The 19,183-nt window shown below is 48.2% G+C and overlaps 1 protein-coding gene across 1 annotated transcript in view; it reads left to right on the forward strand.

Moving 5' to 3' along the window:
- The window catches only part of LOC311231826 (cytoplasmic phosphatidylinositol transfer protein 1-like), a gene marked incomplete at its 5' end in the record, with an annotated part of 262,145 nt that overhangs the window by 150,131 nt on the left and 92,831 nt on the right, over nucleotides 1–19,183 (forward strand). Inside the window, one exon of the mRNA XM_084318448.1 lies at nucleotides 18,272–18,420. Coding sequence (XP_084174574.1) covers nucleotides 18,272–18,420 — 149 coding nt within the window. The remainder of the gene's footprint in view (nucleotides 1–18,271; nucleotides 18,421–19,183) is intronic.

The raw sequence follows: 19,183 nt of genomic DNA on the forward strand, positions 1-19,183 counted from the left end.
CCTCCTCTACTCTCTGTACACACACGACTGTGTGGCTCAGCGGAGTAGCAATACAATCATCAAATTTGCTGACGACACAGTGGTGGTGGGCCTGATCTCTGCCAACGACGAGAGGGCCTACCTGGAAGAGGTCAAGGTCCTGGCGGGATGGTGCCAGGAAAACAGCCTCTCCCTGAACGTCAGCAAAACAAAGGAGATGATTGTGGACTTCAGGAGGTCGGGGGTCAAGGACTACAGCCCCCTCAGCATCGACGGGGCACCGGTTGAGAGAGTCAACAGCTTTAAGTACCTCGGAGCCTACATATCCGAGGACTTGACATGGACCACACACATTGACAGTGTTGTGAAGAAGGCACGACAACGCCTCTACTTCCTCAGGCGCCTAAGGAAGTTCCAAGTCAGTCAGAAGATCCTTAAGAACTTCTACTCATGTACAATAGAGAGCATCTTGACCGGCAACATCACCTCCTGGTTTGGGAATAGCACTACACAAGACCGAAGCAGACTACAAAGAGTGACACGTTCAGCCGAACGCACAATTGGAGGGGGGCTCCCCACCCTCCAGAACATTTACAACAAGCATTGCAAGGGCAAGGCTAAGAGAATCATTAAAGACTCCAGTCACCCGAACAACTGCCTCTTTAAACTGCTGCGGTCAGGCAAGCGATACCGGAGTCTCAAGGCGAGCACAGAAAGACTCAGAAGAAGCTTCTATCCCCAGGCCATCAGGCTGCTAAACGAACAATGAATGAACACTACACAACAACAACCACCAAACGCACATAGCACACACATCCACACGCACACACTCACTTTAAACAAACACACTGTAGCACCCACTCCACACACTTTATAGCACACACCCACTTTAAACAAACACACTGTAGCACCCACTCCCCACACTTTATATTTATTGATGAAGGATTGCACTACAACTCGTACACCTTACTGTAAATTGTACCTAAATTGTACCTCATCCCATTTCTGCTTTGCACTATATAGTACTGTACATTAGTACACTGCATAGTATTGTATATTATATGGTAACTCAGAACATTGTACATATGTCTATACCGAACACTGTGACCTCATTTTCTTCTTCTAAATTACATGCTATACTATGTTATTTGATACTATCTTGTCTAGCACAGTCTCTGGAGCGTAACAGTAAGAAGCATTTTGTATGAAAGTATTCTGTACTTCTGTATGACAACTATTAAAGAAACTAAAAACTACTTGTTATACATTTTCCATTCTTTTCCCCTTTTTTCCCTCCCTTCGTTCCCCCCTCCCCTCCCACGTTCCCTCCCCATCCCGCCCCCGGAGTTTACCGACAAGCACATCTGCAATATGCATACATAGGTAGATAGAAAGATTCTTTGGCATAGATATTTCTGGGAAAGAAAAACAGTAATGAAATCATTATACATTTTATCCCTGCCCCCTCCTATAGTATCATTCCTATTAATACTTGGACATTTCAATCGTCTGCAGTTATGCCCCCTGTTCCTCCCTCCCCCAGTTATCCACCCCCCTCCCACCTCCCCGGGATCTCATTCACACACATACATACATACCAGGACATGGAAGGGTGGGGGGGGACGTTACGTTGGGGGAAAACAATAGGAATAAAATACTGATAAAATATATGAAAATGCAGTTAGAGGTGTAAAGCTCTATTCTTTCTCATTTTCTTCATTGATAATCAAGGTATTGATGTGTTGCAGGAATGGTTGCCAGGTCGCATGGAATGTTTCTAGGGAGCCCTTTAGGGAGAATCTGATTCGTTCAAGCCTAATGCAATGTAGTATCTCATGTATCCATCTGTTGTGAGTGGGTGGGGAAGGGTGTATCCATTTAAAGAGAATGAGTCTCCTAGCGAGGAGGGTAGTGAACGCCACAACTCGTTTTGCAGCCTTAGATGTGATTGTAGGGGTATTCGGAATTCCGAAAAGGGCAGTGAGTGGGTCTGGGTCTAACGTAACACCCAGGACCTTACCAGGACCAGTGTATCAAATATTGCAGTCCAAAACTCTGTGAGTTTGGGGCACGTCCAAAACATGTGCATATAATCAGCTGCATCCGTTCTATCCGGGTATATCTTTGCTAACCTCGCGTTGGTGTAATGGACCCTGTGCAGTATCCTACACTGCAGCAAGCTGTGTCTTGCACATATAGAGGAGGTGTCTACAAGGCCTGATATATGATCCCATTGTTCATCTGTGATGGTAATTCCCAAGTCTCCGTCCCATTTGGCTTTTAGGGAGTCTAAACAAGTTGGGTCTATCCAAAATATTTTATCATATACAATTGAAACAAGCCCTTTTCGCCCAGTGCTGAGCGATAGGAGGGGGTCAATCCTCGAGTCTGGAGGACGGCCGGGGAATTGTGGGAATTGGTTCTGAACAAAATGCCTGATCTGAAAGAAGCGGAAAAGGTGGGAGTTTGGAAGACCACATTTTTTTGATAATTCTGCAAATGAGCCCATTTGGGTTGTATAAAGGACAGTGTGTACTGACAATCGTTTGCATTAAACAAATGGATGGGTGCACCCGATTTAGCAAGAAGCTATAATTTCCATCTATAGTCCTATGTACTGTAACGTTACATAGCTATTTAATCACAATAGTGTCGCACGTGTTTTTGCGGGTTGACAGAATTTGCAAAACACCTTATCGCCGGAGGCATAAAAGTCATTAGGATACTGCTCTGCTCTGAATTTAGGGCTTATTGCGGAATTTCTTAGCTTCTTGACGACGTTAACGCCGAAGCAGCCAGACGGCAGACACTTGGACACTGCTGTGTTGTGTGTAACACGCAGCGGTCCCCGGTCAACGTTTGCTTTGCACCAAACGTTCCATCTCCTCCCCGAAAACGGAATTTCAGTCCAGATTAGGCCAAATTCTGCAATATTCCACGTTTTACAGTTGATTCCATTTTTATTGGTCAATTCCGCAATTCCGTTCGCGATTCCGTGAACGCAGATTTCATATGGCTCTACACAAATCAAATCAAATCAAATCAAATTTATTTATAGGGCCCGACAACACACGTTAATGTCCCCATGGGCCGTACAGGTCTTCTTTAAACAAGTCAAGAAGAAAACATAACAATAAGTCAAGAACAGAACAAGAACACCATAAGGTCCAAACATTTTTTAGATGAATGCAAATAAATGAAAGAATGCAAGCACTCCCAGACATACCCCACGCGAAGGTAAGGAAAAACTCACTAAAACCTAACAATAGGGAAAAAAAGCTCCACAGGCAATGTGGAGGAGAGAAACCTTAGAAGGGCCGTTCAAGGGGGGATCTCCCTTCTTAGATGTCGGTGATAGTAGTGTTGCAGACGGACAGTTGGTAAGCATGCACTCATGTGTGTGGTGAAACACAGATGAGTGCATGCAATAGCAACTGTACATTTTGAAAAATTAAAGATAGAGCTAATAGCGATAGCAACTGAACATTTTGAAAGATTAAAGATAGAGTTGATAGCGGATCTATTTGAGGCACAGGGGCGGCGCAAGAGGGTCACGTCCTCCCCGTCTTAGTCACGGGACATTCAACACTCCGGTCGTTGCTCAGGGACAGCCGGAGACAGGGGGAAGGGGGGTGGCGCAGAGAGGGTCGCGAACTCCCCGACATCATCGCGGGACATCCGGCACTCCGGTCACCACTACGAGACCTCCGAAGACAGGGGGGCACGCAGAGGGGGTCGCAATCTCCCGGCCTTCGTCACGGGACGTCCAACACTCCGGTCAACACTCCAGGACAGCAAGTCATAGGAAGACAGGGAGACGGGACAGGCGTTAGACAGCTCATGAGATTGTAGTAGGCGGACATAGCAATAGATACAAGTGGTAGGCATATATGTGAATGGAGTAGATATATGAAGTAAGCGTATTATGTGAATAGAATAGAAGTACTTACCCAGCAACTGGTACACTACTATTCTACCCCTGGAAACTCTATTAGCTAAACACACACTACTTTTCTACCCCTGGAAACTCTATTAGCTAAACACACACTACTATTCTACCCCTGGAAAACTCTATTAGCTAAACACACACTACTATTCTACCCCTGGAAAACTCTATTAGCTAAACACACACTACTTTTCTACCCCTGGAAAACTCTATTAGCTAAACACACACTACTTTTCTACCCCTGGAAACTCTATTAGCTAAACACACACTACTTTTCTACCCCTGGAAAACTCTATTAGCTAAACACACACTACTTTTCTACCCCTGGAAACTCTATTAGCTAAACACACACTACTTTTCTACCCCTGGAAACTCTATTAGCTAAACACACACTACTTTTCTACCCCTGGAAACTCTCCTCTCTCTCTCTTTCTTTCTTTCTTTCTCCCTCTCCTTCTAAGGATTCACTCAACTCTCAGCCTTCCCTTCTCCTCTTTCTAATTGATATCTTAGCCATTCCTCTGCCCCCCCCCCCCCCACACACACACACACAGACCTCCATACCCCCCCCCCCCCTCCTCTCATCTCTCCTTTCCTCTCTGTGACACAAAGGAGTGAAAGGCAGTGATAGTGGATGAATTATTCATGGCGGCTCTTAACCTGAAACGCTCCATCACCGCAGCAGTCCTCTGCTTTTGAGGGGGGGGGGGGGGGATCTTCAATGAAAGGCGGATTGTTATTAATGGAGCATATTATGCAGCTCTGGGTCAAGAGAGAGAGACTCTGTTGCAGATGAACAGAGTATTAGGTTTGGCTGAGAGATAATAGCAGGTGCATTAGGATCAGATCCAGGTTGTGCCGTTTATACATAACATGAATAGATATGAAGATTTGCCCTCCAAATATAGACAGACATTTCATTATGATGTGATGTAGACCCTGATGAAGATATTTCACATACAGTGTCAATAAATGAACGCCATATGGAGCCATATGTAGCCATATGTAGCATACATTTTCTAGTCCATCTGTCCTGAAACCCACTGAAACCCCCAGCGATGATGACCTATGATTCATGGTCATCAACTCCTAAAAAGTTTACTGCAAAAATGTTTGCGCAACAGAAATGATTCAAGTTTTACTTTAGAACGGATTTTCTCTTTAACAAGAGTACAATAGCATACTGTGCAGTATTGGTGAGTAAAATAGAGTACTGTACAGTTCAGTAGAGTACAATAGAGTACTGTACAGTAAAATAGAGTACTGTACAGTAAAGTAGAGTACATTAGAGTACTGTACAGTACAGTGGAGTACAATAGAGTACAACAGAGTACTGTACAGTACAATATAGTACAGTAGAGTACAATAGAGTACAATAGAGTACAACAGAGTACTGTACAGTACAATATAGTACTGTATAGTACAATAGAGTACAACAGAGTACTGTACAGTACAATATAGTACTGTATAGTACAATAGAGTACAACAGAGTACTGTACAGTACAATATAAATCAAATCAAATCAATCAAATTTATTTGTAAGGCCCGACAACACACGTTAATGTCCCCATGGGCCGTACACGTCTTCTTTAAACAAGTCAAGAAGAAACATAACAATAAGTCAAGAACAGAACAAGAACACCATAAGGTCCAACAAATTTAAAATAAATGCAAATAAATGAAAGAATGCAACACTCCCAGACATACCCCACGCGAAGGTAAGGAAAAACTCACTAAAACCAATAGGGAATAATGCTCCACAGGCATATAGTACTGTATAGTACAGTAGAGTACAATAGAGTACTTTACAGTACAATAGAGTACAGAGGGTTGAATTACTATGTGTGTGTTATCTAATACAGGCCCGCCCTCCAGTCATAAACTGTAATAAAAAAAACTGCATTAGTACATAACTTATATTCAATGTGCCAGCTCTTGGGTGAACTCCTTCAATCGTATAGTACAGATCAGTACTAGCAAACATTGTATTTTTCCCTGGATATGATTGATTTAGATGGTAATATTACTAATGGATGGGTTTCTTGGGAGTTTGAAGACCACAGAAGTCAAAACAAGGCGACTAGAACCCATTCAGGAGCCCTGTGTGAAGAAAATGATTTGTTGTACTGTATGCAAGGAAAATATACAAAAAACATTGGAGATTTGAAACATTGTTTTACATGAAAAAAAATATCATGTGAAAGCATAGAAACATGAACCAGAAGTCATATTACTCAGGGGCCTCGTGTTTTTCTTTTCCCCGTTCTTCCTCCCATCCCAATGTTAGTCGTTATGCCAATTCCCAATCCCCTTACAGGTCGCTGCGCACCTACCCCCCACAGTCGGTCTGGGAGAGTGGAGGCTATCACGTGCTTCCTCCGACACATGTGTAGCCAATCAACCGCTTCTTTTCACCTGGCAGCGCGGACTCTCACTGAGAGTGTAACGTGTGGAAGGATCACACTACCTCCCTTAGATCCTTCCGTCGCTGAGCAGGCGCCCCGACCGAACTGTAGGAGTCGCTGTTTACAACGACCAGGACCCACCCACCGGCTTTCCCACCCTCTAACACTGCCAATTGTGTTAGTATGACGGCCGGCCAAGCCGGAAGCAACGCCGAGAGCTGGGCTCGATACCAGTATCTCCTGCGTTGGTGGCGAGCGCCTTGCCCACTGTGCCACCCGGCCGCCCAGGGCTATAACTTTTTAAATATTATAGCTATATCGACATTACTATGGCCCATTCAACATCGGGTATCTATCGTTCCGGATGTGGGAACGTTATTGTTGTGAAGGATCAGATTAAACCGAATATGTATATTTATTTATATATATATATTTAATTGTATTTGTATATCGTTTGATATCCCCTGTATATTCCTTGTACAATATGCATTGAATATCCCCGTTTCTACTAAACAGCCCATAATAGTTTCATTCTACCATTGGACGAGAACCTGGCGCCAGGTTGCCATACCCCTAGGTCCAAGTTCAATCGTGCCGCCTAACATGTCGAGGCAAACCCCCGGTTCCGCGCAGTAATATGTCGGGCGAAATACGTGTGGTACTATTTGTTCATAGCGCATATATATATGGCGCTCGTAAAGTAGAACTTTCTTTTAGTCCAGTTCTTTACCCTCCAACAGAGTGACAGACGCAAAAGCCTCCCCACGAAGCACGTGCGGTGTAGTAGGGCCTACTTGGCCCAGAATAGGCATGGAGATATCGTGTAGATTAATAGTTGAATGGTCATAGTTTGGCACCATACCGTCGAGTTGGACGTATTCTATTAAGCTAATAATAGTCTATTTATGTATGGTGCATCGTTCGGTTCGAGTTCTACAGTTATCAGTACCCCCATCGTTCCTGACGTTATCTGGACGCTTATCCAGGCTGGTCAGACCCCTAGTGGTGATTGCATCCGAGGAGCTCCGGGTCAAGAGCGACTGGACCTGTATATTGGATTACTCTACCCGACGACGGCGAGCCTTCCACGGCTCTTGGATTATGCTTTGTGTGCTTTGATTATTCCATGGATAAAGGCCAACACTGTCGAGTGTTGGAATTACCCCCCGGAGAGGACTCCAGGTGAGGCGGCGCTCTACACGTGAGGTCGCACCACGTCTCTCCGTTGTGGACCGGCAGATACCGTTCCACAGAGGGTCCAGCTGTATTCGTCTGCTGCCCGAGGTTCTGTGGGCACTGTGTCTAAGACTTTGGATTCTCCCAAGACACCGTCGGCCAGATGGGATACCGCCAGCGGCTTCTCTAACCCCCCCCTCCTACTGTCTTACAACCAGCGGGACCCCCCCCCCCCTTAGTGTATCCAGCTATAATCATTTAAGTACCATCGCTATCGTTTCCTAAATATTCCAGGTTGTATACTTACTCCCTGCGCAACCAGAGATTGGACATTCAATGTTGATTTACCTACGAATACTCATTTGCCATAAAAGTGCATATTCAATATTTCAAATCATAAATGTAATTAAGTGAATGTTGTATACACCCTTTGCTGTATTAAATATTCGATTTGGTACATTTGTGTTGGTTCGTTTCATCAGGTGGGAAAGTGTTCATCATACTTATATCTTGTACTGGGTGGCCAGAAGTTAAAGTACATGAGGTAGTGGTATTAAATATCATATCTAACAATACAGTCAGGGAATTGTACCCCTCAGCTACAATTGGTCCTTCGAGCCGGAGGGTAACTAGTGTAATATTAATATAGTGTTATTAATATCGAAATGGCCTATGATGAACACTCCACGAAACGATCCTCCTAACCTAGAACGCCCGCGGCGCAGACGACAGACACCTCAGTACTTAGAGGCTTACACTGTCAGTCAACTACCTGATTGATTGATTGATTGAAAACTTTATTAACAGATTGCAGAATGGGTACAATACAGTACAGCTCAATACACACAATTGTTAAGGGGATGCAGACCAGAGAAAGACTTTCGTCTTGTTTCCACCAGGGTCCCCCATTTTCAATTCATCAGGACATATATGACATACATGACATACAGATAGTCAGTACTGCTACATCTATACATTTATGACATACCAGATTTGCAAATACAGTACTGTTTGTGATACAGAAGGAGTCAAGAAAAGGGAGTATATACATTTGACGTAGAAACTGTACATTGGAGGAGGTTGGGTGGGGGGGGTTGGGTACACTGGGATATTGACAACCATACTGGGTAATTTACATTGGAGGTGGTTGGGGGGGGGGGCACACTGTATAAGCAAGCAAAACTGTACATTGAGGGGGGGGAGACTCTGTACAAACAAACAAAATTGTACATTGGACTATTGACAAAACCATACTAGGTAAATGACTGTACATTGGAGGGGGTTGGGTTAGGATATTTACAGGGGCCAGTGTTGAATTGCAGTCTCCCGTAGGTGTCTCTTGAGAGAGGTTTTGAAAGTGGGTAGTGATCCACATTCCTTTACAGCTTTGGGTAGGGCGTTCCACATTGATGTGGCATAATTGCGAAACGTGTTTAGTCCCTTATTTGAGCCGAATCTGGGTTTAACATGATTTGTGGAGCTCCCTCTGGTGTTGTGATCGTGGTATTCACTGACCTTTGGGAAGTATTTTGCCATGTACATGGGTACCTTGGTCGTGTAGTGTATCTTGTAGACCAGGCCCATTGCAAGTTGCTGTACTCTGTCATCTACTCTAAGCCATCCTAGGTTGTCAAAGTGGGCAGGGGTGAGGTGGGTTCTAGGAGTAAGGTCAAGCAGTAGTCTGACCAGTTTGTTTTGAGATGTTTGTAATTTTGTTTTTAGCGCCTTTGAGGTGCTTTGGTACCATGAGGTGCAAGCATAGTCGTAGTACCCCTGAATGAGTGCTCCTGCCAGAGTCTTCAGGGTATTCTTGTTTACCAGAGAGGAGATCCGGTACAAGAATCGAGTTCGTTGGTTGACTTTTTTTATTACATTGGATGCCATTTTGTCACAGGAGAGATTAGCCTCTAGGATGGAACCCAGGTAGGTAATTTCATCTTTCCTTGTGACAATATTGTCACCCACTGTAACTGAGAAGCCGTCGGTCTTGCTGAGTTTGTTATTTGAACCGAAGAGAATGGACTCTGTTTTGCCCATGTGTAATGATAGTTTGTTATCAGCGAGCCATATGCAGATTCTGCCTAGTTCCGAGCTGAGGGTTTTTTCAACCTGTAACTTGTTCTTGTCAGAGACCAGCAGGGCTGAGTCGTCCGCAAACAGGAACAAGTTGCAGCCTTCGACAAACGGTAAACGTGGTAAAAGTAGAAAGTAAAATTATGTCTGACCTTAACGACCAGGTTTCCCCGACCACAGAGGCCCTAGTAGGTCCTAATGTAACTGACCAAGCCCACGGTGGGGACCAGGAGGGAATTGACATGCCTTTACCCCCCGCCACTACTCAAGAAGTAGTCCCCGAACAGCCCCGGGAGGAAGACAACCCTACAGAGAGAGAACTCTGCACGGAAGAAGAAGAGGAGAGCGCCGAGGAACTAGAGCTCCAGGACTCCCCAACGAGTACCCCCAGGAGCGGTTCACGCAGGAGCGGCTCACCTCCACTACCGCCTTCCCCCAGCGAAGCGGAGAGGATACTACAACAGGCGTTCCTCGTCAGCCTGACAGCCTCTACCGAACGCGATCGGCTCCAAGCACAGACGCTTAGCGAGCGCGAACGTCTCCAAGCCCAGGCGACCAGCGAGCGCGAACACCTCCAAGCACAGCAACGGAGCGAAGAACAGCGCACAAGTCTGGAGATGAGACGCTTCCAGATGGAAGAGAATATGGCAAGAGACCGGGCCGACGCCCAGCGCGCCGCTGCCGGTGCCCAAAGAGACGCAGAGCGCGACAGACTACAAGCGCAACTAATAGAGCAGCTGATCAAAAGGACAACTCCCTCTCCCTCCGCCAGGGGCTCAAGGAACTCGTCGAGACAGCAGTCAAGAGCAGCGTCACCGCAACGAGCAAGCGACCCTGAACTTGACCAACAGACCGAGTCTAGACCCCCCGCAGACCCCCTTCCCATACCGGTCCAAGCGAGACCCAGCTACAAGGAAGGAGCGGCCTACACTGCGGAGAAGCTAAATAAACGATTACAAGATCTGGAAGATTTGATAGAAGAAGAAGAGGGAGAAGAGGAGAACCAAGCCCGACGACAGCACAGTACTCCACCGGACCAGGAGGTCCCATACAGTCCAGGCTATACCCCCGCGGCGCTGCACTACAGACCCCCGACTCTATTTACGGGTGAGCACGACGCACGACCAGCCCCGAGGAACAGTACCTGGACCAGCGGGCCATGGTACCCTGCCAGTACCAGCCCACAGCGAGGCGCAAGAGGGGACTCGCCCAGGAGGTCTCTCCCCCAACGCTCGCCGATGTATCCGCCATCCACGGCGTCATACAACGCCACGCCGTCATTCCCAGACTTCGCCTATGAGAGTCGAGCACAGTACACGGAGCTCCGGATGTGTTTAGAGACAATGATGGTGGATGTCGCTGATGAACGCCACAAGTATGCGATATTATTGAAGCACCTGAAAGTACCGCGAGCGCACAATATAGCGCTAGCCTATGCTACCTCCTCGACTCCATACACAGCGGCCCTTGCAGCGCTGGATCAAAGATATGGACGTATATGGGATTACGTAATCCAGGAGATAAGGCATATTGACCGCCTACCCCCAGCCACAGACAATCGCTCACTAGACGACCTGTCAATCAAAGTGCAGTCCCTGGTGGGGATGCTGGGAGCTCAACGGGAGAAGGGCAGGCATGAGCTGTACGCCAACTCTAACGTTGACTTACGACTGGACACCTTCGGGCGGAGCACGCCAAGCTCCAGAGAGGGACCCAGGAGGATAAGTGATGGAAGAAGATCGGTGACTGTCATGCACCAATCAGAGTCAGTACCGAGCAGTAAGAGTCACAGCACCCCCTCGAGAAAGGAGAAGTGGAAGATAGCGTGTCCCTACTGTGAGAAAGAACACTGGCTGTCACAATGTGACTCATTCACAAAGATGAATGCAGAAGAAGTGAGCCAATGGATAAAGTCCAACCGGCGCTGTTATCGATGTGCGCGGCCCCACATGGCAGCCGAATGCCGCCTAAAGAAAAGGTGCAGCCGGTGCGATGGAGCCCATCTAGATATACTACACGATAGTAACGGAAGACGGCCTATACCTGCACCACGGAGCGGCACCAAGGCAAGTGTCATGTACATTGACCCCGCCAGCAGCAACGGAGCTCAAGTGCTCTTAAAGGTAGTCCGTGTGACATTGAGCTACCAGGATAAAGTCATGGACACTTACGCCGTCCTTGATGACGGGTCAGAGAAGACCCTTCTGCTCGCCTCCGCTGCGACTCAACTGGGACTGCGGGGGAGCAAGAACGAAATGACGATTCGGACAATAAGAAGAGATTTAAAGACGATAAAGGGCGAGAATGTCTCCTTCACTATCGCAGCCAACGGGCAGCCAGAGCGACGGTACGAGATCACAAATGCTTTCACCAGCCAAGAAATAGGACTCTCGCAGTACACCTACCATGTCACCAAGTTGATGGATAAATATGTGCACCTGCGCCAATTACCTATCCCGCTCATAGACGGCGCTACCCCGACCCTGTTGATAGGCTCCGACCATGCAGAACTCATAGTCCCGATTGACCGGGTCCATACAGGTCCCCGAGGCTGTCCTGCAGCAGTCGAGACCCGCCTAGGATGGACATTACAAGGCCCCCTCGCTAAATCTCTCAACCGAACAGCAGCCACTAGCTGCTTCCACTCCAGAACGACGGAAGGAGACACCACACTCCTGCAGCCTGTCGAGAAGAAAATAGACTGGCGACGCCGTGCGCTGCTCCGCGCCTCCCTGATCAAAGACGGCTTTGATCTCAGGCAGTGGGCCAGCAGTGACCCGCACGTATTGCGCAGCCTCTCCTCCGCAGACAAGGCTGCCAGCAGCGAGACCTGGATGGCGACAATCCCAGGAGAAGCCCAAGAAATGACACTAGGATTAGTCTGGCGCTTCAAAACAGACTCGCTCCACTATAGACACAAACCCTTGGCTCCAGAGCAAGGAAGGTCGGCGGCGATACCGACCACCAGACGGAGTGTGTACAGAACACTCGCCAGACAATATGACCCGCTGGGATGTATTCTACCCTACACCACCAGGGCAAAGATGATTGTACGAGCACTATGGGACAAGGACCAGGGCTGGGACGACCCAATACCCGCACACCTTGCCTCAACATGGAGAGTGGGAGACGGAACTCCGCTCACTCCCAGGTGTCAATATACGCCGCAGCTACTTCCCATCCACAGTGAGGCCAGAGACATGCGAGATTGAGCTACACGTCTTCAGCGATGCCTCCGAAGTAGCCTACGGATCGGTTGCTTATTTGCGTGCCCAAGAGATGGGAGGAGAGATACACACTGCTTTCATACTGGCCCGCTCAAGGATAGCCCCACGTAAGCAACAATCTATCCCACGTCTAGAGCTCTGCGCAGCCCTCGCAGGAGCGCATCTAGCCACGTTAATCCAACGTGAACTCACCATTCCGGTGCATAGAACAATCTTGTGGTCAGATTCCACGACAGTACTCACATGGATTAAGTCTGATTCATGCAGATACAAAGTCTTCGTGGGAGTCAGAGTCACCGAGATTCAAGAATTAACGGAAGAAGCAAGCTGGAGGTATGTGGATACCAAACACAACCCAGCTGACGTCATCACCCGGGGAATGTCCCTGGATGACCTAACCCGTCGCAACATCTACAGTGACGGACCAGCATTCCTCCAGCTCCCGGAAGGAGATTGGCCTACGCCCACCCCGAGGGAAGCAAGTAGAGAGGAGGCTGAGAACAAGAAGCCTATGTTCTGTGGACTGAGCACTGTCGCCTCCACAGACCCGAACATAGATGACTGCATTACCCTAGAGAGTGCGCAACAAAGAACATTCCTGCGGCACCACCCAGAGATTCAGTCCACCACTGACATGTCAGCAGCTGACTACGAAGAAGCAGAACTTCTTCTACTACAACGAGCCCAGAGAGACTCGTTCCCCGATGAGCTAGACTGTCTACAGGGAGGAAACCCCGTCCCATCAGACAGCAGACTGATTCACCTGGCACCAGAGAGTGACGCACATAATCTCATCAGAGTGGGTGGTCGCCTGCGGAGAGCCCCCGATCTACCAGATGACATTAAGCACCCGATCGTCTTGAACAGCCGACACAAGGTCACAGAGCTGATCATAAAGAAATACGACGAGGATGTGCACCACGCAGGAGCAGAGAGAGTCTTCGCGGAGATCAGACGTCGTTATTGGATATTGCAAGGCAGAGAAGCAGTACGGCGCTTCCAGCGAACCTGTCTAGACTGCCGTAAGTGGCGCGCGCAGCCCAGCATACCACGGATGGCTGACCTACCCCCCTGTCGCCTCCGAATCGGCGACAAGCCATTCCACTCCACAGGCATGGACTGTTTTGGCCCGTTGTATATAAAGAGAGGAAGAGGCACCGAGAAGCGGTGGGGTATTGTATTCAAATGCATGACCACCAGAGCGATACATATCGAGCTCCTTCCGACCATGAGCACAGACTCATTCCTTATGGCCTTCCGGAGATTCATATCACGGAAAGGACAACCGTCTACATTGTTGTCTGATCACGGGACCAACTTCAAAGGCGGAGAAAGAGAGCTGAGAGAGAGCTTCCAAGCTATGGGCCCAGAACTTAAGACCCACCTCGCTCCAGCCCAGATTGACTTCCAGTTTAATCCCCCGAACGCACCCCACTTCGGTGGAACCTGGGAACGAGAAGTACGTTCTATAAAGACAGCCCTGTATGCCGTACTCGGAGCCCAGACTGTGGCAGTCCTCACGGAGATCGAGGGAGTATTGAACTCAAAGCCCCTCGGTTACGTCTCCAGTGATGTAGCAGATGTCGACCCAGTCACCCCCAACACACTCCTAATGGGGCGGCTGGACCCCGCGCTACCCCAGACAATGTACAGGCCCGAAGAAGCGAACGGCCGAAGACTGTGGAGGTACAGCCAAGTACTAGCTGACAAGTTTTGGAGCAGCTTCCTACTTCACTACCTACCGTCTCTACAGACCCGCCAGAAGTGGGTAAAAGAGAGAGACAATTTGACAGAAGGAACAGTCGTCATGATAGTTGACCAGTCACTCCCCAGAGCTATGTGGCCGGCTGGCCGCGTAAGCAAAGTGATCACCGGTGCCGATGGCAAGGTCCGAGCAGCTGAAGTACTCGTCCAAGGGCGCACCTACACACGGCCCGTGGCGAGGCTCATAGAACTGCCCCGACTCCCAGATACTATCGATGATGACCATGACCCTATGACTTTGTGAGTTGACTGACCTTACAGCGGACCTTGAGTGGAAGACAGTGCGGTTAATCTGTCTCTGCTTAGCTAATTAGGTGGGACTAATTAGGGGGCGGCTGTTGTGAAGGATCAGATTAAACCGAATATGTATATTTATTTATATATATATATTTAATTGTATTTGTATATCGTTTGATATCCCCTGTATATTCCTTGTACAATATGCATTGAATATCCCCGTTTCTACTAAACAGCCCATAATAGTTTCATTCTACCATTGGACGAGAACCTGGCGCCAGGTTGCCATACCCCTAGGTCCAAGTTCAATCGTGCCGCCTAACATGTCGAGGCAAACCCCCGGTTCCGCGCAGTAATATGTCGGGCGAAATACGTGTGGTACTATTTGTTCATAGCGCATATATATATGGCGCTCGTAAAGTAGAACTTTCTTTTAGTCCAGTTCTTTACCCTCCAACAGAGTGACAGACGCAAAAGCCTCCCCACGAAGCACGTGCGGTGTAGTAGGGCCTACTTGGCCCAGAATAGGCATGGAGATATCGTGTAGATTAATAGTTGAATGGTCATAGTTTGGCACCATACCGTCGAGTTGGACGTATTCTATTAAGCTAATAATAGTCTATTTATGTATGGTGCATCGTTCGGTTCGAGTTCTACAGTTATCAGTACCCCCATCGTTCCTGACGTTATCTGGACGCTTATCCAGGCTGGTCAGACCCCTAGTGGTGATTGCATCCGAGGAGCTCCGGGTCAAGAGCGACTGGACCTGTATATTGGATTACTCTACCCGACGACGGCGAGCCTTCCACGGCTCTTGGATTATGCTTTGTGTGCTTTGATTATTCCATGGATAAAGGCCAACACTGTCGAGTGTTGGAATTACCCCCCGGAGAGGACTCCAGGTGAGGCGGCGCTCTACACGTGAGGTCGCACCACGTCTCTCCGTTGTGGACCGGCAGATACCGTTCCACAGAGGGTCCAGCTGTATTCGTCTGCTGCCCGAGGTTCTGTGGGCACTGTGTCTAAGACTTTGGATTCTCCCAAGACACCGTCGGCCAGATGGGATACCGCCAGCGGCTTCTCTAACCCCCCCCTCCTACTGTCTTACAACCAGCGGGACCCCCCCCCCCTTAGTGTATCCAGCTATAATCATTTAAGTACCATCGCTATCGTTTCCTAAATATTCCAGGTTGTATACTTACTCCCTGCGCAACCAGAGATTGGACATTCAATGTTGATTTACCTACGAATACTCATTTGCCATAAAAGTGCATATTCAATATTTCAAATCATAAATGTAATTAAGTGAATGTTGTATACACCCTTTGCTGTATTAAATATTCGATTTGGTACATTTGTGTTGGTTCGTTTCATCAGGTGGGAAAGTGTTCATCATACTTATATCTTGTACTGGGTGGCCAGAAGTTAAAGTACATGAGGTAGTGGTATTAAATATCATATCTAACAATACAGTCAGGGAATTGTACCCCTCAGCTACAGTTATATTTTTCCATTCATACATTGTCGTGTTAATACCGTCGCGAATATAAGTGTGTTTTTAGAGTGGTCTGCAGTAATTCCTAGAACGCGAGTTATAGGCCCCGACGCATATTATACATAATCGATTGGCGTTTCGTTCCTATACACGCTACATAAAAAAATTCAAATGCATATGATCGGTATACATTATGCTCCATCATGCGTGAAGGAAAGGGGGGGGGGGGGGGTCGTTTATGATTCCTTGATTGTCAGTAACGGCTTTCTTTAGTACGACATTATACGTTGATCGGCTGGATTGCAATGAAATAAATGGACAATCGAGCTGGAATTAACGTTAGATTCCTCTTACCTGTGGCCGATGAGTCTGGAAAAAAAATATTCCAATTATTTGATTTCCATCTGCTAGATCCGTTTTCCGTTTGTACGATGCAATAAACACAGAAAGCATATTGATTCTCGTTTTTTGTATCCACTTTTTTCTCCTTATTTTCTCCCATCCCTTATTTTCTCCCATCCCAATTTCGCTGTTTCCAATTCTCCCCTCCCCTGTCTTGAACGTTGCTCGCATATGCCCCCCACGGTCGTAGAGAGGATAGAAGCCTTGCATCACGTGTTCCCTCCGGTACACAAGGAGGCAGCCTGTCACATCTTTTCACCTGCCAGCGCAGACTCTCATTGGCCAGGTGTAACGTGTGGGAGGCTCACACTACTCCCGCTATTTCCTGTCTCTGCTGTGCAGGCATCCCTCCTCTCCTCTCCTCATCTCCTCTCCCTCCTCTCCTCTCCTCCTCTCCCTCTCTCTCCCCTCCTCTCCTCTCCTCTCCTCTCCTCTCCTCTCCTCTCCCTCTCTCTCATCTCCTCTCCTCTCCTCTCCCTCCCCTCCTCTCCCTCCTCTCCTCTCCTCTCCTCTCCTCTCCTCTCCCTCCCCTCCTCTCCCTCCTCTCCTCTCCTCTCCTCTCCTCTCCTCTCCTCTCCTCTACTCTCCTCTCCTCTCCTTTTCTCTCCTCCTCTCCTCTCCTCTCCTCTCTTCTCCCTCTCTCTCCTCTCCTCTCCTCTACTCTCCTTTTCTCTCCTCCTCTCCTCTACTCTCCTCTCTTCTCCCTCTCTCTCCTCTCCTCTCCCCTCTCCTCTCATCTCCCTCTCTCCTCTCCTCTCCCTCCTCTCTCTTCTCCTCTCCTTCTCTCCTCTCCCTTCTCTCCTCCTCTCCTCTCCTCTCCTCTCCCTCTATTCTCCTCTCATTTTCTCTCCTCCTCTCCTCTCCTCTCTTCTCCCTCTCTCTCCTCTCCTCTCCCCTCTCTCCTCTCATCTCCCTCTCTCCTCTCCTTCCTCTCTTCTCCTCTCCTTCTCTCCTCTCCCTTCTCTCCTCTCCCTTCTCTCTCTCTCCTCTCCCTCCTATCCTCTCCCTCTCTCCTCTCCCCCTCCCCATCTTTCTTTTTTTCTCTCTGTCCTCTCTATCTCTCTTTCTCTCTCTCACACACACACATACACCCGCTTTAACTCTCTCCTATCTCTCCCCTCTCTTTTCCTATCTCTCTATCTCACTCTCTCTCTTTCTCTCCTTCTATTATATGTCTTTTCTTTTGCTCTTTTGAGGCTCACCTCTTTTCAACTCACCTCTCACTAACCTAGTGTATTTGTAGTGTGTCTAGGGTGTGTGCGTGTGAGATGTGCACATGTGTGTTCTATCAGTACTAATCAGCTACCTAATTGTTTCCACTCCTTACGTGGCAGTAATATCTCCCGTCCTTCACATATCCATGAGGGGGGGGGGGGGGGGGGGGGGGGGGGGGGGGGGATATCTGCCACAACATGTACACATATCAATAGGTTTTCTGAAAGTTCCTAAATGTCCTTGTCTGAGGAGAACTGATTTACAAAATGAATGTTGGATTAATATCTCTATAAGCATTTTTTTTGCTGGCTATCAATCTATATCTTTCTCTATCTCTCTCTCTGACTTGCAGTACAGGATCGGTCAGCTGTACATGATCAGCAAACACAGCCATGAGCAGAGCGACCGCGGGGAGGGGGTGGAGGTGGTGCAGAATGAGCCATACGAGGACCCCGCCCACGGCCAGGGACAGTTCACAGAGAAACGAGTCTACCTCAACAGGTGAGCAGTTCAGGACCACGGCCAGGGACAGTTCACAGAGAAACGAGTCTACCTCAACAGGTGAGCAGTTCAGGACCACGGCCAGGGACAGTTCACAGAGAAACTAGTCTACCTCAACAGGTGAGCAGTTCAGGACCACGGCCAGGGACAGTTCACAGAGAAACTAGTCTACCTCAACAGGTGAGCAGTTCAGGACCACGGCCAGGGACAGTTCACAGAGAAACAAGTCTACCTCAACAGGTGAGCAGTTCAGGACCACGGCCAGGGACAGTTCACAGAGAAACGAGTCTACCTCAACAGGTGAGCAGTTCAGGACCACGGCCAGGGACAGTTCACAGAGAAACGAGTGTACCTCAACAGGTGAGCAGTTCAGGATCACGGCCAGGGACAGTTCACAGAGAAACGAGTCTACCTCAACAGGTGAGCAGTTCAGGACCACGGCCAGGGACAGTTCACAGAGAAACGAGTCTACCTCAACAGGTGAGCAGTTCAGGACCACGGCCAGGGACAGTTCACAGAGAAACGAGTGTACCTCAACAGGTGAGCAGTTGAGACTCTCTGAATGAGTTTTTAAATCTGAGCGTACAGCATGAAGAACTCATAAACAGAGTATTGGGTAAGAAGACCATGGGACCTCGTGCACCAACGGACGGACTTACGACAAACGTTACCAAGAATTTCATCGTAGTAAGTCAGACAGACTGGTGTGCGCCGTGTTCTTAACCTGTTAAGCCCGGAGCCCTATTTTCAAAAAATCTGCCTA

The sequence above is a fragment of the Notolepis coatsorum genome, assembly GCF_963971535.1.
Source record: "Notolepis coatsorum genome assembly, chromosome: 7".
Lineage (NCBI taxonomy): Eukaryota > Metazoa > Chordata > Actinopteri > Aulopiformes > Paralepididae > Notolepis > Notolepis coatsorum.